General features: G+C 38.2%; 1 protein-coding gene across 1 annotated transcript in view; it reads left to right on the forward strand.

The window, feature by feature from the left end:
* Positions 1–19,438, forward strand: part of PAXBP1 (PAX3 and PAX7 binding protein 1) — a 38,958-nt gene that overhangs the window by 17,037 nt on the left and 2,483 nt on the right. The window contains exons 9-17 of the mRNA XM_032277020.1: positions 3,592–3,691; positions 3,779–3,894; positions 6,157–6,356; positions 9,143–9,287; positions 9,925–10,046; positions 11,093–11,169; positions 11,854–11,920; positions 16,862–17,008; positions 18,425–18,579. Coding sequence (XP_032132911.1) covers positions 3,592–3,691; positions 3,779–3,894; positions 6,157–6,356; positions 9,143–9,287; positions 9,925–10,046; positions 11,093–11,169; positions 11,854–11,920; positions 16,862–17,008; positions 18,425–18,579 — 1,129 coding nt within the window. The remainder of the gene's footprint in view (positions 1–3,591; positions 3,692–3,778; positions 3,895–6,156; positions 6,357–9,142; positions 9,288–9,924; positions 10,047–11,092; positions 11,170–11,853; positions 11,921–16,861; positions 17,009–18,424; positions 18,580–19,438) is intronic.

Here is a 19,438-nt window from a genome sequence, read left to right on the forward strand (position 1 = left end):
ATATTCTGTCAGTCTTATTCTTCTTTGGGCATATTTTTTCATTCTCCTTTAGAATATAAAAAAGACGTTATTGGTATTTTATGTTAAAACCACTATCTGTTTGGCGCTAATTGGTTTTTTCCCCCATTTTCATTCAAAACACCAATACAAATGCTTATGTTGGTCACAGTGAAAGAGTTTGAGTGGATGTTTTGTGGGTAGGGGGAGGGAAGCTGTAACTTAACAAATGACACAACTCCAAGATTAGGAGAGTCTTGAGCTTCATCCTTTGGATGAAGCAAACCTTTTGTATTTTCTTTTTAAATGTTTTCTCTAGTTTGCCTTATATACTGGGTTTTTTTTTTAGTAAGTCAGTTGGTGCTTAGAATTCTTGAAATTTTGTATAAAAATGTAGAAATTGAATTTATACTTCCAACATTATGACGTGGATTTTGGAAAACCAGAATAACTGGAAACCTCTTGTTAAATAGTTTAGTGGAGGTCCTTTAACCAGATGTTTTAAACCTTTTAGTTCCTTTTTTCCTGTTGCTTTCCTTTTTTTTTTTTTTTTTTTTTTTGACAGAGTTTTGCTCTGTTGCCTAGGCTGGAGTGTGGTGGCATGATCTCGGCTCACTGCAAACTCTGAGATTCAAGCGATTCTCCTGCCTCAGCTTCCTGAGTTGCTGGGATTACAGGCATGCACCACCACACCCAGCTAATTTTCATATTTTTAGTAGAGACGGGGTTTCACTGTATTGGCCAGGCTGATCTCGAACTCCTGACCTCGTGATCCCACACCTCGGCCTCCCAAAGTGCTGGGATTACAGGTGTGAGCCACCATGCCTAGCCTGCCCTCCATATCTTTGAGTGCCCTAATTGGAATTTTCCTAATGGAAAATTCTTTGTAGTTTCATTTGTCATCTCTCTGTTTCCTTTGTCAGCATTTCTCAAATGGAATTGTGCATTACAATTACCTGATACTCGTTTAGCATACAGATTTTCTGGTCCTATCCCCAGTGATTCTTACTAGGTCTTTAGCCTCCAGAAATTTGCATGTTAAACAATCACTTCAGGTGATCAAATGCAAAGAGCTCTAATGTTATTCTTTCAGAAAGCAGTGCTTTGCTATACAGGGTCTCCTCTAAGTCAGAGAGACATTGGATCCCTGAGAAAGCATACTCTTATATGTCAGATGGGTTTTGGAGAGACATAAACAGATGGTAATACAGCCCTCATAGCTGAGACAGACTCAGCTATGAGCCCTATAAATGGCTGTGACCTTCTGTTTTTGCTGCTGAAGTTTAAATTGGGTTATTGACATTAGCCACCTACATGACTAATGCATCCTTCCCAGATCACTTTTGATCCAGACAGAACCAGATTTCTGGGGCAAATTACAGGTAACCATTATACCATAAAGGGAGGTAATTTTCTTTTAAGTTAGATGGTTTTTGTGAGCTGTACATTTCATCAAATGCCTTTTCCCACCTGTAATTCATTCTTGAGAATACAGAGCTATTTTACTTAGAGGGAATTTGAAGGAAGAGTTGAATTGTATATATTAATTTGATTGAAAGTTGGAAAGAAATGAAAAGTTATTGGGAAAGTGAAAAATACAGTCCTAGACTGGTATACATTAATTGCCAAAGATTTGAGGAAAATTACATGGGACACTGGAGAATCAATTCATTTTCTGATCCGTTTTTAAAAAAGGCAAAGAATAGTCCAAAATTCATCTGTTTAGATTTATAAGCATTTATCTGCAATTACTGTGTATAATTCTTACAGAAATGGAGGAGGCTGTCACTTGAGTCATATTACACACACCTGTCTCCCTCAGTGCACATTTTATAAAACCTGTGCATGCAACAATGTTTTAAGTATAATAATATTTTTAACAATATTTCTTGAATGAAAGAAAACTCTTGAGTCAGGAATTATTTTTATTGTTTGGGATATTGCAGCTAATTCATCTAGGGTATGTAGTGAACTCACAGCTAGGACTGGGACATCTTTCTGATTTAGTAATTTTTCATTGTAATTGGTGCACTCGGGAACATACCTCCTTTCTAATTTCAGAGCTATTTTGAAGTAAGAATGAAAAACTCAGTAAAAAAAGTCAACTTTTTAAAATAGTAGGGTCTGTGGGATAGTTAGGATACTCTGAAGTAAGAGCTTATGTTTGGCTTTGTTTTTTCTGTTGCTGATTTTGGGGACATATCTCTGGTATCAAGTAAAAAAATATGCAAGTCTTAACTGGATGTCTTTTATCTTGCATGTGCTCACCTCCCTCCTCTATCACCCAACCCCTTGGGTTGTTTGCCTCCCCTTACTATCCTATATTTTCCAGAATATCTTCCTAGTGTGGAACTAAAATGTAGAAATGAGGGAAGTATAGTGGACAGATGTTTCCCCCACCCTTTCTTCTACCTTAGGCAAGAGATTAGAGGAGTCTTTTCTGAATAAAGAGAATAGTTCCAAAATAAAGACCCTGAGACACTAAAATCTGGGGGTCCCCATCATAAAAACTGGCTCTGTACCTAGTGATCTGATGGAGACACCTCTGTTAGCTCCTGCCTACACACACACAGACACACACAACACACGCACGCGCACACACACACACACACACACACACACCCGCTTCCAATTGGCAGTTAGTGATGATCATAAGGACCAGCCTGAGCAGTAGAACCAAAGGGACTGAGGAAACAGAAGTGCTGGTGCAAGTATCCAAGTTTTCTGTAAATGGGATACTTTCAAACAGTTGGGAGTCCCAGGGAGATAATAGGAGATATCCTACTCAACACAAATGTAGAATGCTGTAGAAGAGGACTACTGTAAGAACAGAACCATATCTTGAAAACTAAAGCATGGTAATGGAAATATCAATTTAAATAGAAGGATTGGAAACTAAAGCTAGGAAATTACCCTAGAACGTTTTTTGAGAAATGGAAACTAGGAAGGCAAAAAAAAAAAAAAAAAGAGAGAGAGAGAAAGAAATTATGCTGTGAAAGAGAAAGATGAGTGTTTGAAAAGGTGTAAGTTGGTTCTGTTCAGATACGGTTTTCAGTTTATAGTGTTGCCTTGTTCTAAAAATAGTGATAGAAGACAAATTTCTACAAAGCAAAATCAAAATCGTTTATTGAACTCTTGCAACAAAGCTGTTTTCTTATGTCTTCCTATCTATGTTTTCTTGCTGTCATATTCAATGTGATGCTTAAGTTCTTCCTCCTTAAAAACGTAATATGTTATTTTTCCCTTTGCACAGGTAATTTAGAGTTTTAACTTATTTGGTCATCATGATAGCTAGTCCTGATAGCTGTCCTGTTACTTAGACATAAAAATAGTGAGTAAGCCCAATTACATATTTGTAGGGTTGTTGAAGTCTTAAAAAGAAATCACTTCTTTAATTTTTCTACTTTTTAGAATGGGAACGCAGAATAATACTGAAATTTGTTCTCAACTAAAAACCTACCTGGTTTAGCAGTTATTGCAGAATCTTGCTGTTGAGATTAGCAAGCAGTCTATCGTAATGGCTTGTTCTGTGCAAACTCTTTCCTCAAGATTGTTGAAAGATGGCTTTTAATTTTAACTGTTATTGTTTTGCAGACAAAGCTCTGATGGCACCAAATCTTGATTCCTTTGGACGCGATCGGGCACTGTATCAGGAGCATGCAAAACGTCGCATTGCAGAGCGGGAGGCCAGGAGGTAATTCTCAAAACCCTTGCTATTGGCTTGTTTGGGAAGGGAGGAGTCTCTTTTATCTAGTTTGGGAACTTGATGTTTATTATTTAGGACTCGTCGTAGACAAGCCAGAGAGCAAACCGGTAAGATGGCAGATCACCTTGAAGGCCTTTCCAGTGATGATGAAGAGACTTCTACAGATATTACTAATTTCAATCTGGAAAAAGGTTAGACATTTATTGGAAATAAGACTCATCATCAATTTAGTTTCTACTTGGGTATGGTTTTTACCACGAAATGGTTTGAATCTTCATGGCCTCTGCATTAGAACCAGACACTTCTTTGTTAATTGCAAAAATTTGCATGCCTTTTTATTAGTGAATATCATGATTAATTCTCAAAAATAGGAGTAACACCTTCTCATAGGGTGTACTTAGTACTTGCATAATAAATGTTGTTACTCTTCCAAATGGTAGAATTTTAAGTGACTAGAAATGTGTCAGGTCTTGAGGGCAGCTCTCATTGCCGCCTGTCTGGTCCAGAAAGGTAAAGCTTGGTGGTAGAGCACTCAGCCCTGAAGGAAACGCTTGATTTGGGGAGTCATGAGTAATCTCACCCTAGAGGAATGGTTAGTATTGTTATGTGTCAGGCATTTTCAGAAGGATCCCAAATAAAAGTCTTCATTTCCCACCATTGGCTATAATTGTTTGGAATTATATCAGCTGCATACCATTTGGAACTTAGTAGGAGAAGCTTCTTTCTCTCACTTTTTTTTTTACACTGAACATTTCTAAAAAGAAAATTTGAAAGACAAAAAAAAAAAAGAAAATTTGAAAGACTAGCACAGTGATCACCCACATCCCTATCACTCAGATTGCATAGTGCTTATGATTTCACCAAGTCTGCCTGATCACATGGAGATGTGTGTGTTTGCGGAACCATTTGAGAGTAACTTGCAGACTTCATCGCTCTTCAGTCCCTTAAATTTCAGTGTGTGTTTCCTTAAAATGGGTATATTTTTCTGCATAATCACAGTACCATTATCTTTTTTCTTTTTTTTAGATGCCTATTCTGATTATTTCTTTTTTTTTTTTTTAGCACAGTACTATTATCATACATAAGAATATTAATACATTTCTTAATATCATGTCAATATTTAATTTTCCTCAATGGCATTCTGAAAAAAAACCTTTCTAGGAACTGTATTTATGGATTATTTTGTGGTTTTTGAAACCAGGATTCGCCTAAGGTTCATGCTCTGCTTGGTTGTTACATTTTTTTAACCCAGAGTACTCCAGTATCCCCAAGTACTCTACACATTCACACGCCCACCCCTATTATTTGTTTAAGACATTAACTTTTTAAAGAGACCAGGCCACTTCTCTTATAGAATATCCTATATTCTACACTGGCCTTTATGTTTCCTCATAGCATTGATTAACTTGTTCTTTGATCTGTTTCTTGTAAACTAGAATCTAGGTCTGAAGGCTTAATTAGATTTAAGTTAAACCCCCCCAGCCCCGAGAGTAATTTATACAGGATGCTGTTTCATACTGCCTAAAAGCTCATGACAAATGTTAGACTGTCTCACTATTAGCAATGTTAAGATTCATCTTGCAGTGAAGGTTCCCAGAACTTGATCTCTCCATCGTAAACATTTCCTTTTCCCAAGTAATGTGGGGCATCGTAAAAGTATCTTATTCTTGGTCAGGCACAGTGGCTCATGCCTATAATCCCAGCACTTTGGGAGGCTGAGGAAGGCAGACCACTTGAGGTCAGGAATTCAAGACCAGCCTGGCAACATGGTGAAACCCCATCTCTACTAGAAATGCAAAAATTAGCTGGACATGGTGGCACATACCTATAATTCCAGCTGCTTGGGAGGCTGAGGCAGGAGAATCACTTGAACCTGGGAGGCAGAGGTTACAGTGAGCTGAGATAGTGCCACTGCACTCCAGCCTGGATGACAGAGTGAGACTCTGTCTCAAAAAAAAAAGAAAAATCTTATTCTCAAATAACTTTTCACTTAAAGTTCCTAGCATCCACTCAGCTGGTAGTTGACTATGTCAGTTATAATCACCAACAGAGTTTGAATGAAGCAGTCTGATTAGTGACTGATCATGATGCACAGCTGTTAATCTATGCAGTGATATGTGGACCAAAATGCTAGCAGCACAATTACCCATGGCTAATATACCATGGCAACTGAAACTTGAACCGTCTTGATAGAGCAGGTGTTATTTAGCGAAACTGGTAGAAAAATCGTACACATTAGAACTGCAAAACGAGGACTGGCTATCCCCAAGTTTACATAATAAGACAGATAGAAACTTTATTTTATCTTTAAATTGTGACTAACAATTGGCCCTTTGTTAATGAGCCTATCTTATTCTGATACTGAAGCTACAAAGCAAACACTGAAAATATTGGGCTGTTTTTTTCCTCCTTCAAACTACAGTATGGTTCTCTGGGGGTTTTGTTGTTTTTAGATCGCATTTCAAAAGAATCCAGCAAAGTTTTTGAAGATGTTCTTGAAAGTTTCTATTCAATTGACTGTATTAAATCACAGTTTGAAGCATGGCGTTCAAAATACTACACATCCTACAAGGATGCTTACATTGGCCTTTGTTTGCCAAAATTATTCAACCCCCTGATACGACTTCAGCTCCTCACTTGGACTCCTCTTGAGGTGAGTGGCTTCTGTCACTATTAGAAAGTGTTATAATTTGATATCTGGGTAATTTTAATCTCAAAGCTAGAGATATAAGCTTAAGCAAGATATTTTGCAGGGGCGATGGGGGATGTAATTGATACAGATTGTATCTGGTTATGATCTATGAGATCTTTTAAGTTTCATCCCTTCCCAAAAGAGCCATGTGTGTATTTTTTTTTTTTTTAAGTTGACATATAATTTTTTTTTCAGCCAGCTAAAATTATATGTAGTAACACTGGGATATGAACATGAATAGTAAGAACTTGGTCCTTTGAACTCAGAGGAACTCAGAACCAGTTGGGAAAGCACAATGAGGCAGGTGTGAAATGAGGACATGAACCAAGCCAGTGGTCATGGTGAGGAAAATTGATAGGCCAGGCATGGTGGCTCATGCCTGTACAGTTTGGGATGCCAAGGCAGGAGGATTGCTTGAGCTCGGGAGTTAAAGACCAGCCTGGGCAACATATCAAGACCTTGTCTCTACTTAAAAAAGAAAAATTAGCTGTGTGATGGCATGTGCCTGTAGTCCCAGCTACTTGGGGGGCTGAGGCAGGATTGCTTGAGCCCCAGAGATCGAGGCTATAATGAGCTATGATTGTGCCACTGCACTCCAGCCTGGGTGATAGAATAAGATCTGTCACAAGAGGAAAAAAAAAGTAAATTAAGGAGGAGGAATCAAGAGGACCTATCGGTCTGGCATAAAAGGGAGGGGGCTAGAATTGACTATGGAGGTCTAGTGGTGATGTTTACAATGTGGTTTTGGAAGTTACCAACATATGGGTGAAGCTGTAGACATTGTTGAGATTGGCTAGGTTGTATTTGTGAACTATAAGGAAAAGAGGGCTGAGGTTGAAGCCCTAGAAACACAACTGAAAAAAATATGAGCTCTGAGAAACATTCAGCTCATAGCTTCCAGTTCCTGTGTGCTCTTTGCCTGAAGTTTTGTTATGTGCATAAGTGTCTTTGTAAACAGCAAAGTCCCAAGACTGTATTTTGGAGTTGTTTTTCTTTGTTGCCCACTCTTCTGCCTGACAGCTTCCAGCTGTCTCAGCCTTCCTGAACTCCACCCCCTGTCTCCTCTGCTCAGCAAAACTGCTCTGCTGTCCTGAACTAGCACCTCACCTCATTTGATTCCTTTCTTTCAGGGGTCATAGTCTTGTGCTGCCTGTGGTCCATTGTTTTTTGTCCAGTTCTTTTTTTTTTTTTCTTCAACTTTTAAGTTCTGGGGTACAAGTGCAGGTTTGTAGCATAGGTAAATATGTGCCATGGTAGTTTATAGCACAGATCAATGCATCACCTTGGTATTAAGCCTAGCATCCATTAGCTATTGATGCTTTTACTCCCCCAAGTCTCCACACCCACCTCGACCCCTCAACAAGCCTCAGTGTGTGTTGTTCCCCACTATGTGCCCAAATGTTTTCATTGTTCAGTTCCCACTTGTGAGAACATGTGGTGTTTGGGTTTCTGTTCTTGCCTGAGTTTGCTGAGGATAATGGCTTCCAGCTCCATCTGTGTTCCTGCAAAGGACGTGACCTCATTCCTTTTTATGGCTATATAGCATTCCATGGTGTATATGTACCACATTTTCTCTGTCCAGTCTGTCATTGATGGGCATTTGGGTTGATTCTGTGTCTTTGCTAATTGCATAGTGCTGCAGTAAACATACATATGTAGGTATCTTTCTAATAGAATGATTTATATTCTTGTGGGTATATACCCAGTAATGGGATTGCTAGGTCAAATGATATTTCTGCCCCTAGATCTTTGAGGAATTGCCACACTGTCTTCCACAATGTTTGAACTAATTTATACTCCTATCAATAGTGTAAAAGTGTTTCTTTTTCTCCAAAACCTCACCAGCATCTGTTGTTCCTAGACTTTTTAATAATTCCCATTCTGACTAGTGTGAGATGGTATCCCATTGTGGTTTTGATTTGCGTTTCTCTAATGATCAGTGATGTTGAGCTTTTTTCATGTTTGTTGGCCACATGAATGGCTTCTTTTAAGAAGTGTCTGTTCATGTCCTTTGCCCACTTTTTAATGGGATTGTTTTTTTTCTTACAAGTTTATTTAAGTTTCCTGTAGACTCTGCATATTAGACCTTTGTCAGATGGATAGATTGCAAAAATTTTCTCCCATTCTGTAGGTTGCCTGCTTACTCTGATGATAGTTTCTTTTGCTGTGTAGAAGCTCTCTAGTTGAATTAGATCCCATTTGTCAATTTTTGCTGTCATTGCAGTTGCTTTTGGCTTTTTGTCATGAAATCTTTGCCCATTCCTATGTCCTGAATGGTATTAACTAGATTTTCTTCTAGGGTTTTTATAGTTTTGGGTTTTACATTTAAGTCTTTAATCCACCTTGAGTTAGTTTTTGTATATAGTTTAAGAAAGGGGGCCAGTTTCAATTTTCTGCATATGGCTAGCCAGTTCTCCCAGCACCATTTATTAAATAGGGAATCTTTTCCCCATTGCTTGTTTCTGTCAGGTCTGTTGAAGATCAGTGGTTGTAGGTGTGCAGCCTTATTCCTGAGTTCTCTGTTCTGTTCCATTGGTCTATGTGTCTGTTTTTGTATCAGTACCATGCTGTTTTGGTTACTGTAGCCTTGTAGTATAGTTTGGAGTCTGGTAGCATGATGCCTCCAGCTGTCCAGTTTCTAGTTGTTTACTACCAAAGGTTAAATTTGATTCTTGTTTCTCTTATAGCTGGAAGCAGAAATAGCCACTATTTAAAATATTTAGGTAACCTTTTAAATATTCTTTTAGGCAAAATGTCGTGACTTTGAGAATATGCTATGGTTTGAATCTTTGCTGTTTTATGGTTGTGAAGAACGAGAGCAAGAAAAAGATGATGTAGATGTTGCCCTACTACCTACCATTGTGGAAAAGGTGATTCTTCCTAAACTAACAGGTAAATCTCCTGTTTTCTGAATTGAGCATTCAGACACACTGGTTTTCTCAAATCTATTTTTATGAGTTTTTAATTCAGAGCACATTTCCTTATAGAAATTACATGAGAAATAATAGTTACCACCTGGCCTAGAGATGGCTAGAGGGCAGAGGGGTTCTTATCCCGGGACTTGAAGACCACTTGAGGGTGGGCCTGTAGTTGAGTGCAGTAATTGCGTGCTTCATAGGTGAGGCTTAGAAATTCAGACTGACTGAAGCAAAACTGTACATAGTTTAAGGGAGGATATGCATTTTTGTGGGGAGAAATTAGGAATCACTGATGTAGGAATCTATTTTAAATACTAGAAATAAGTTGGCTTGAAATTCTTGATGCCAAGACAACATTTCTACAGAAATCCTCTTTTTTCCTAATCTTTATTTTCCCTGAGTACCAGAAATAAGAAGAATCTATCCTCTCTCCACATCCCTATCCCTCCAAATTCCCACAGTTAATAGGACAAAGAAGACGGAAGCTTATATTGTAGAGAAAGAGGAAAAATAAATTAGGATTGGCATTAATAGAGAGAGGTCTGCTTGATATAAAATTTAAGAAAGCTACAATTGACTTCTATGTCTCAGTCCTCTTTTTTTCTTCATAGTGATAGCTGAAAATATGTGGGACCCTTTTTCTACCACACAGACTTCAAGAATGGTGGGAATTACACTAAAATTAATCAATGGATATCCTTCAGTAGTGAATGCAGAAAATAAAAATACACAGGTAATTTAGTATCTTTTGAAGACTTTATTTTTTCCTTTTATTGAATATGAGCAAGTATTGAGAGAATGAGTGGTTATCCTAAGCCAGTCAGAAATCTGGTTCTCCCACATGGGCCATCAGGGCCATTAAAGCCTGAAATACACAAATTTGAGATGTTAGGTTTTTTTTCTTTGTTTTAATACCTAGTCCTGCAGAGAGATGCTAGTTTTCAGTTTAAAAAAATTGGTATGGAAAGAAGGTGTCATCAGTTTAAACAGGCTTTCATCATTATGATTTTTTACCACCACACCCTTGTCCCAATCCAACTAATCAAATGTCCTTTTAAGAACTGAATTTTTTTTGCTGGGGGTAGAAATGGGAAACTAAAATGTTAACAATTGATAATTAACCAAGCTTGTCCCACCCATGGCTTATGGGCCAAGTGTGGCCCAGGACTGTTTTGAATGCAGCCCAACACAAATTTGTAAGCTCTTAAAACATTATGAAATTTATGCACAGCCCTCCCTCCCGCTCCCTTTTTTTTTTTTTTTTTTTTTTTAAGCTCATCAGCTATCTTGAACGTCAGTGTATTTTATGTGTGGCCCACGACAGTTTTTCCAGTGTGGCCCAGGGAAGCAAAAAGATTGGACACCACAAACCTTGTAAACAGCATATAAAACAACGAGATACTGTATTATAACTAGTTCCCAAACTTAAAGTTAATGCTCTTCAGGGGCCATTCATAGGTGCTATTTAAATGTAGAGAAGGTGGGTGCTCTTTGTCCTTGTTGAATTTTTACTTTGAGAACTAGATTATGTGTCTGGTCTTAAATCTTCATGGAGACTAAGGGATTGAAAGATTTCTAAAGCTTTATTGCTTGACAGTTATGGAGGAATGAACTAATAGATTATTTAGTATTAATTACTTTAGGGTCTTCAATGAGGAAAATTACAAATTTGAGAAAATGGTTCACTCAGTTCAATATTCAGTTACATGACTTAGAATATGGCTTAGTTTTCTTGTCATAGGCCTTATTAAAATATGTGATATACTTTTAACTCTTTAGGTATACCTAAAGGCACTTTTACTGAGAATGAGAAGAACTCTAGATGATGATGTATTTATGCCCTTATATCCCAAAAAGTAAGTAACTCTGAAAAACATTAAAGATTATCTTTCAGAGAAGGCTTATAAAATTCTGGAAAACTGGCTTGAAATACAAACTTCACCCATGCAGCGTTTTACAGAGAGACTAGATTAGAGGGGAGAATGTTCCCTTAAGCAGAACAAAGCAATTCATACTCTTATGTTCTCCCTGAGTGTGTCAGAATAAATTTCTATTGCCTTTTAAACAAATTATCTTCCAGAATGCAATTATTTGAAAAATTTAAAAATTAGGCCAGGTGCAGTGGCTCACGCCTGTAATTCCAGCACTTCGGGAGGCCGAGGTGGACAGATCACCTGAGGTTGGGAATTTGAGACCAGCCTGACCAACATGAAGAAACCCCGTCTCTACTAAAAGTACAAAAAAGGGCGTGGTGGCGCGCACCTGTAATCCCAGCTACTCGGGAGGCTGAGACACTCCTGCCTCGCTTGAACCCAGGAGGCGGGGGTTGCAGTGACCCGAGATCTCACCATTGCATTCCAGCCCGGGCAATAAGAGTGAAACTCTGTCTCAAAAAAAAAAAAAAAGAAAAAGAAAAGAAAAGAATTTAAAAATTAATTATTTTGTTTACCTGTGTAGCAGAAAAATATTTTGTCTAGGAATCATAGGGCACCTACATATAAAATATCTGATCACCATATGTTTCTCCTTTTTTTACTTAGTGTCTTGGAAAATAAAAATTCTGGGCCTTACTTGTTTTTTCAACGACAGTTTTGGTCTTCAGTTAAGGTATGTGTCCATAGACTATTTAAATGACTCAGATTTTGTTTGACTTCTATATTATATTTTGCAAAGTGTTTTGTTTTTTATTAACTGCATAGTCTTAGATCTATTTATATATACCCCAAATCTCTATTTTAGAAACTAATTTTATTCCAGAAGTTCATTCCAGTTTGATATTTTCACAGGAGAAAATGAATTCTTCTAACTTGATCAAGACAGTTGCAGGTGGGCAAAAAGAAAAAGAAAAAAAAAAAAGAAAATGAATTCTGAGTTCCAAAGTAAGGGCCATGATGCTCAACAAAAATGCCTGACTAAGCCACAATTTATTTTTTTCAGCAAATAGACTACAGTAGTCCCCCTCCCCTTATCCATGGGGGTTCTAAGATGCCCAGTAGATACCTGAAACCACAGATAGTACCGAACCCTATATATACTGTTTTTTTCTCTACATACATACCTATGATAAAGTTTAAGTTATAAATTAGGCACAGTTAGAGATTAACAATAATGAATAATAGAACAATTATTAACGATATATTGTGTTAAAGGTTATATGAATGTGGTTTCTCTTTCTCTCTCAAAATACCTTATTGTATAGCTGACTGAAACCGTAGAGGAGGAGGACTGCTGTAGCAGATACTCTTCTGACGTTTGGGGATATAGCACTGAGTAAGCTAGAATTAGAATCTTTGTGGAGTTCACAGTCCAGCACAGTTGACAGCAAATAGGTAATCGCAGGTATGATGAGTTACGAAAGGGGAAATTCAAGGTAGTGTGGAACATGTGACAAGGGACACAGAGACTTGACTAGCCAGTCCCAGATTTCGTTCCACCCTCAGGAAGTGATATTTAGATCATTATACTTGGAGAATAAATAGGAGTTAGCCCTGAGGTGAAAGAAAGCAGGCTACACCAGAGGAGCTGAAGAAAGCGGAGGACTGCTGGAGTCAGCGAGGGGGTCCATAGTCCAGATGATGGAGAATCTAGTAGGTCATGCTAAATACTTGGGTCCTTATCCCAAAAGTTTCAGGAAGTCGGAGAAAGATTCTTCTTCCATTTAAAAAAAAAAAAAAAAAAAAAAAAGTATAATTTACATACAGTAATGAGCAGATACAGTCTCCTTATCACTGCCAAAATCAAGATATGTAAAACTTTTATTGTCCTGAGAAATTCCCCATTCCCTTTTGTAGTCAAGGTCATCAAAAGCCCCTGGGCCACCTCCTGGTCTATGTCTTATGAAGGGAAGGAAATTACATGATAGTCAGTCTTTTGAGACTGGCTGCTTTCACTGAACACATTTGAGGTTTGGCCTTTCTGTATAGATGCACCAGAGTTAGGTTTTGGTTTTTATTTATTCTCTAATTAAGGACATTTGGATTGTTTCTCCTGGGACTCAGAAAACAATACCAGAAAATGAAGCCCTCAGAAACAGCCTCAGAAGAACTTTTTCTTTGACCTTTTCCTGCCCTCCTTTCAGTCCCAGTCTCTCCTGAAGGTTGCCATAGAAACTAGAATTCCTGTTGCCCTAGGTGGGTCATAGAAACCAGAACCCCTTTTCCCCAAAGCCAACCATAAAACCTAAATATATTACTCTTAATTTTGCCTCTGCCTTTCTGTGTAAAAACTGGCCTTTATGAAACATCTGACCTACCTTGTTTGACTATAGGTCATAAAACCCCCATTCCAGAGAGGGTCCTTACCCAGAAAGAAAGAATGCTGCTCAGAGGCCAAGAAGAATCTGGACAGACAGGCCTTGCTGTGTCCTGTCGGTCTGATCATACCTTTTTATCCAGTCATGCTTCTGCACACCCGTACATCTTTTGTTAAACATAGAAGTAGACAGTTTCTCCTCTGTCTTTGGGTCTTTACTCTGAAGGCTCCCATGTCACATAAAACTGTCGTCAAATAAATGTATATGCCTTTTTTCCTGTTAATTTGCCTCTTGTCAGTAATTTTCAGCGAACCTTCATAGGGCAAAGGGGAAGCTTTCCCTTGGCCCCAACATTTCCAATTTGGGATAATTATGAACAAAGCTTCTGTAAGGGTATTCTGAATATGTAAGTTTCATTTCACTTGGGTGAAACAACCAGGAAGCTGTCTTCTGAAGTGGCTGTATCATTTTGTGTTCTTACCAGTAACCTGTTGGTGTCCTAGTTATTCCCTACTCCCACCATGCTTGCTATTGTCAGTGTTTTACTTTTTAAGTCATTCTGTGGGATGTAGAGTGGTATCTCATTGTGGTTTTCATTTCTATTTTCTTAATGACGGGGTTGAACATGTTTTCATGTGCTTATTTGCCATTTGTTTATGTCTTTTGGTGAAGTGTCTTCAAATCTTTCGCTTACCTTTTAAATTAGGCTTTCTTTTTTTTTTTTTTTAGTTTCGCTCTTGTTACCCAGGCTCACCTCCACCTCCACCTCCTGGGTTCAGGCAATTCTCCTGCCTCAGCCTCCTGAGTAGCTGGGACTACAGGCACGCGCCACCATGCCCAGCTAATTTTTTGTAGTTTTAGTAGAGACGGGGTTTCACCATGTTGACCAGGATGGTCTTGATCTCTTGACCTCATGATCCACCCGCCTCGGCCTCCCAAAGTGCTGGGATTAAAGGCTTGAGCCACCGCGCCTGGCCAATTAGGCTTTCTTCTTATAAAGCATTGAGTTCCTCCGTATTCTGGAGAGAAGTCCTTTATCATGTAAATGATTTGCAGATTTTTTTTTTCAGTTTGTGGCTTGTCTTTCTATTCTAATAGTCTTCCATGTGCAGTTCTTAATTTTGATGAAGTCCAGTTTATCTTTCTTTTTCTGTTATGGATTATGCTTTAGATGTGATATCTAAGAAATTTTTACCTGACATGAAGCCACAAAGGTTTTCTCCTATCCTTTCTTCTAGAAGTTTCATAGTTTTAGGTTTTACATTTAGGTCTGTGACATTTTTCAAGTTAATTTTTATTATAGGGTATGAGGCCTGGATTAAGATTTATTTGTTCCAGCACTTTGTTGAAAGGCTATCCTTTGTCCTATGAACCCCAAAAATTTGAGACAAGTCTCAGTTAATTTAGAAAGTTAATTTTGCCAAGGTTGAGGACACGCCCGTGACACAGCTTCAGGAAGTGCTGATGTCATATGTCCAAGGTGGTGGGGGTACAGCTTGGTTTTATACATTTTAGGGAGACAGGATATCAATCAATATGTAAAAAGTACATTAGTTCCATCCAGAAAGGCCGAGACAGCTGAAAGCAAGGCCTCTCCCCCACGGGGGACTTTCAGGTCACATGTAGGTGAGAGAGAGATGGTTGTATTATTTGGAGTTTCTGATAAGTCTTTCCAGAAGAGGCAATCTATCTCTGTGAGCAGAGAGATTACTTTGAATAGAATGGGAGGCAGATTTGCCCTGAGTGGTTCCCAGCTTGAAGAAGCCCAAGATAGTTTCCTTTCACAGTCCATGGAATTGCTTTTGTACCTTTGTTGAAAACCAGTTAACTATATATGTGTGGGTCCTGGAAAGGTTTTTAGCAGGAAGCTAAGTAAACAAATTGCCTTTTTTTTTTTTTTTTTTTCAAGAGAGGAGGTCTTGCTGTGTTTCCCAAGCTTGGTCTCAAATTCCTGAGCTCAAGTAGTCCTCCTTCCTTGGCCCCCCAAAGTGCTGGGATTACAGGTGTGAGCCACTGTGCCCAGCCATAATTTGCCATTTTTAATATTACTCTGTCTGCTATGTGGAGATAATAGATTGAAGTAGGTATGGATAGCAATAATGAAAATGGGAACTGATATTTATTGTGTATTTTAGGGGAACTAGTACTTACTATGTATTGACTGTATAGCAAGCACTGTGCCACACCTTTTATATAGATTATCTTGTTGAATCCTCAGAATGGCTTAATGAGGTACACATAATTTTTCACTTTACTGATGGGGCAATGAGGCACAGAATAACCTGCCCAAGGTCATTCCATCAGTGATGGTAGAGATGGGAATCCAACTCAGGCCAGTCTGACTCTTGAGCAGCTCTTCTCAACTGGGCTTCTGTGGGAGACTTAATACCTAATGCCTTAAGGCCTCTATTATCTATAATGAATTATTTCTTTCCCATGCATCTGTAACGGTATTACCTATGTATCATTCTTGGGAAAACTTAGTAAAGAGCCACAAAATCATTTTCTATAGGTTTAGAATTCTTGCAGAGCCCTGCTTGAGAAAGGCTACTCCATGCTCTTGCTCATAATCACTGAGTAACTGCAGGCTTCCAAAGAGAGTAAGGTGGGTCAGATTCGGGGGATGGCAGCAGGAACTGAGGGAAATGGACAGAATGGATGGTGGTGGAGTCACACAACTTTAGAGAGAGGTCAGGAATGACATCCAGATTTGGGACTTGAGCAGCTTGGGACTTGAATGGTGTTACCATTTACTAAATTGAGAAACAAGTGGGAAACTAGAAAATTTTATGGTGGGATGGGATGGGGCTTCCATTTTATGATGATAGCTTTCATTTTCTATGTATTGAGCTTGGGTAGCTTGAGATGCACAAGTGATATAACTTGGTCCTAGTTCATGATATGTGGTGGCCATGCAGGGTTGTAGTCAGATTCTTCCATCTTTTGTGGGGGCCTGGGGATGCATAGAACCAGCTAGAGTGTAACTTTGAATGGAGGACACTTATCTAAGAATCAGCACTCCCTGTCACATAGTACTGTCACGCGATGATGGAACATGTTCTGTATCTATGCTGACCCGTGCTGTGGCCACTAGCTACAAGTGGCTGTTCCAATTTTGACTAATTAAAATTTAATATTCAAATCTGACCATTCTAGGAAATATTTGTACTTTTGAAAGTATTAATACTTCTTAGTACTTTTGATCTGCTGTATTTTATATGGTGTTTTACTATGTAACTTAACTTACTTTGTACCTAATCTGTTTCACGTTACTTAATTTTTTTTCTTCTTTCCAGCTATTAGGCAACTTTCTTCAGTGGTATGGCATTTTCTCAAATAAAACTCTACAAGAGTTATCAATAGATGGTTTATTAAATAGATATATTCTCATGGCTTTTCAGAATTCAGAATATGGAGATGACAGCATCAAAAAAGCCCAAAATGTGAGTTAAGTGATACAGTATAGTTTTTAAAGCACATAAGTTAAAATGAATTAGTTATTTTTGTTTGTTTGAAGAGGGATTTGAGAATTTTATGAAACCCCTGTGATTATTGTACTTACATGTAAGGTTGACAGTGTGACTGCCTAAGTAGTTCCAAACCCCTGCAGCATTTTTTACATAAAAATGTACACTGTCGGCTGGGCGCGGTGACTCATGCCTGTAATCCCAGCACTTTGGGAGGCTGAGGCGGGCGGATCACGAGGTCAAGAGATCGAGAACATCCTGGCCAACATGGTAAAACACTGTCTCTACTAAAAATACAAAAATATTAGCTGGGCATGGTGGCGTGTGCCTGTAGTCCCAGCTACTCGGGAGGCTGAGGCAAGAGAATTGCATGAACCTGGGAGGCGGAGGTTGCAGTGAGCCAAGGTTGTGCCACTGCACTCCAGCCTGGCGCCTGGTGATGGAGTGAGACTCTGTCTCAAAAAAAAAAAATGTGTACTATCATATATATCTCTCCATCTATTTATATCCATATTTTTATGGATAATTAGTAAAAGTTTTAATATTTTGTAGGTATTAATAAAAGTTTTAATTTGAGGATAATAATAGCCTTATTATCTTAACCTCAGTCTGGGCCAACTCAACTCCCATTATCAGCATGCATGGATGCCTATTCATGGAATTATTGGGGGTGGAGGGTGCTATAATTTCATTTTTATGTGACTCATAGTTTTACATCAAAAGCTGCTGATAAAGGAAACTCAGCTTTTATTTATTTATTTATTTATTTAATTAATTTATTTATTTGAGATGGAGTCTCACTCTGTTGCCCAGGCTGGAGTGCACTGGCACGATCATGGCTCACTGCAACCTCTGCCTCCCAGGTTCGAGTGATCCTCCTGCCTCAGCCTCCCTAGTAGCTAAGATTACAGGCATGAGCCACCATGTCTGGCTAATTTTTGTATTTTTAGTAGAGACGGGGTTTCGCCATGTTGGCCAGGCTGGTCTTGAACTCCTGCTGACCTCAGGTGATCCATCCGCCTCAGCCTTCCAAAGTGCTGGGATTACAGGTGTGAGCCACTGTGCCCTGCCAGAAACTCAGTTAATTTGGGCCACCATAGAAGACTAGAAAATGAAGCAGTTGGTTGTCAGTTTTATATTACTAATTTACTTAAATATTGGACAGATAATTTATCTTTTGCTTTGAGTGCCTAACCCATTGGCTGGGACAAAAATTCGGGTATATTGGTTTAGTTAATGTAGGAAGTCAGATTTAAGAGAATATTACTTCAGAGTAATTGCCATAGCTCAATAGCAAGTCTTCTGGTGAAATACATTTATACCCATTATCTAGACTTTGCTTTTAATTTATTCTGTCTTAACTATTGTATTTTACACCTTTCTTCTCTACAGGTAATCAATTGTTTCCCCAAACAATGGTTCATGAATCTGAAAGGAGAAAGGACTATTTCTCAGTTAGAAAACTTTTGTCGATATCTTGTACACTTAGCAGATACAATTTATAGGAACAGTATCGGGTGCTCTGATGTGGAAAAAAGAAATGCAAGGTAATTTTGTAATTAATGAAATGGTAATCTAGAGTTGTTTTAGTTAAAATGCTTTAAGTAGAGATGTTTATATTTTAAATTTTATGCTCACTTAGTATTATAAACCTACCAAAAATGCACATAATATTTTATTTTTGTGGTTTTTACTTTATCTTTTTTCAGTATGTTGTTTATGAAGATACTAAGGGAAGACTTCTAGTAAACACCGGCCCTCAAGGGAGCATATAAATGGTGGTTTTCTGTATCTTCCCTCCTTGAAGAACTAGAGAGGTCTCAGACTCTTGGAGGTTCATTATACAGATGTAAATTCAAGATTTTTTCCCAATTTGGGGAGTTTTTTTTTTTTTTTTTTTTTTAAATCCATATTATGGGCTGGAGGTTATCACTCATGGTTTTTTGGGAGCAACTTATTTCTAATTTTCAGCAAGGGTTGCAAGAAACGAGTGAATGAACCATTAGCCTTTCTGTGGACATTAATTTGTGGATGTTCAGGTAATTTGGGGATAAATCTCTAGCATAAAAAGTAAATAATAACACTAACTAGGGCAGTTTGAAGGAATTTTCTTTTTAAAATTTTAATTTCATGTGTCTTCATAATGTCAAAGTTTCATTTTAGTTTAGCTCACACCATTAGTCCTACCCTGTAACAAAACCTTTCTCTGTTCCCTCATTCCCCTTTCTTGAAAAAGGACCTTATTTTCCTGTGAGAAAATTGGATATTTTTTCACAATAAAATTAAAGTAGATATTAAAGATTTTAATGGTGAAATTCTTTGGCAGGTGATTTTGGTTTTTTAAATTTTGTTCTTAGTGTGTGTCATTTTGTTATTTGTTGGTACTAATTTTTCTCTCAGTGTGTT

The sequence above is a fragment of the Sapajus apella genome, unplaced genomic scaffold (assembly GCF_009761245.1).
Source record: "Sapajus apella isolate SASKATOON/1434 unplaced genomic scaffold, GSC_monkey_1.0 scaffold8, whole genome shotgun sequence".
Classification (NCBI taxonomy): Eukaryota; Metazoa; Chordata; class Mammalia; order Primates; family Cebidae; genus Sapajus; species Sapajus apella.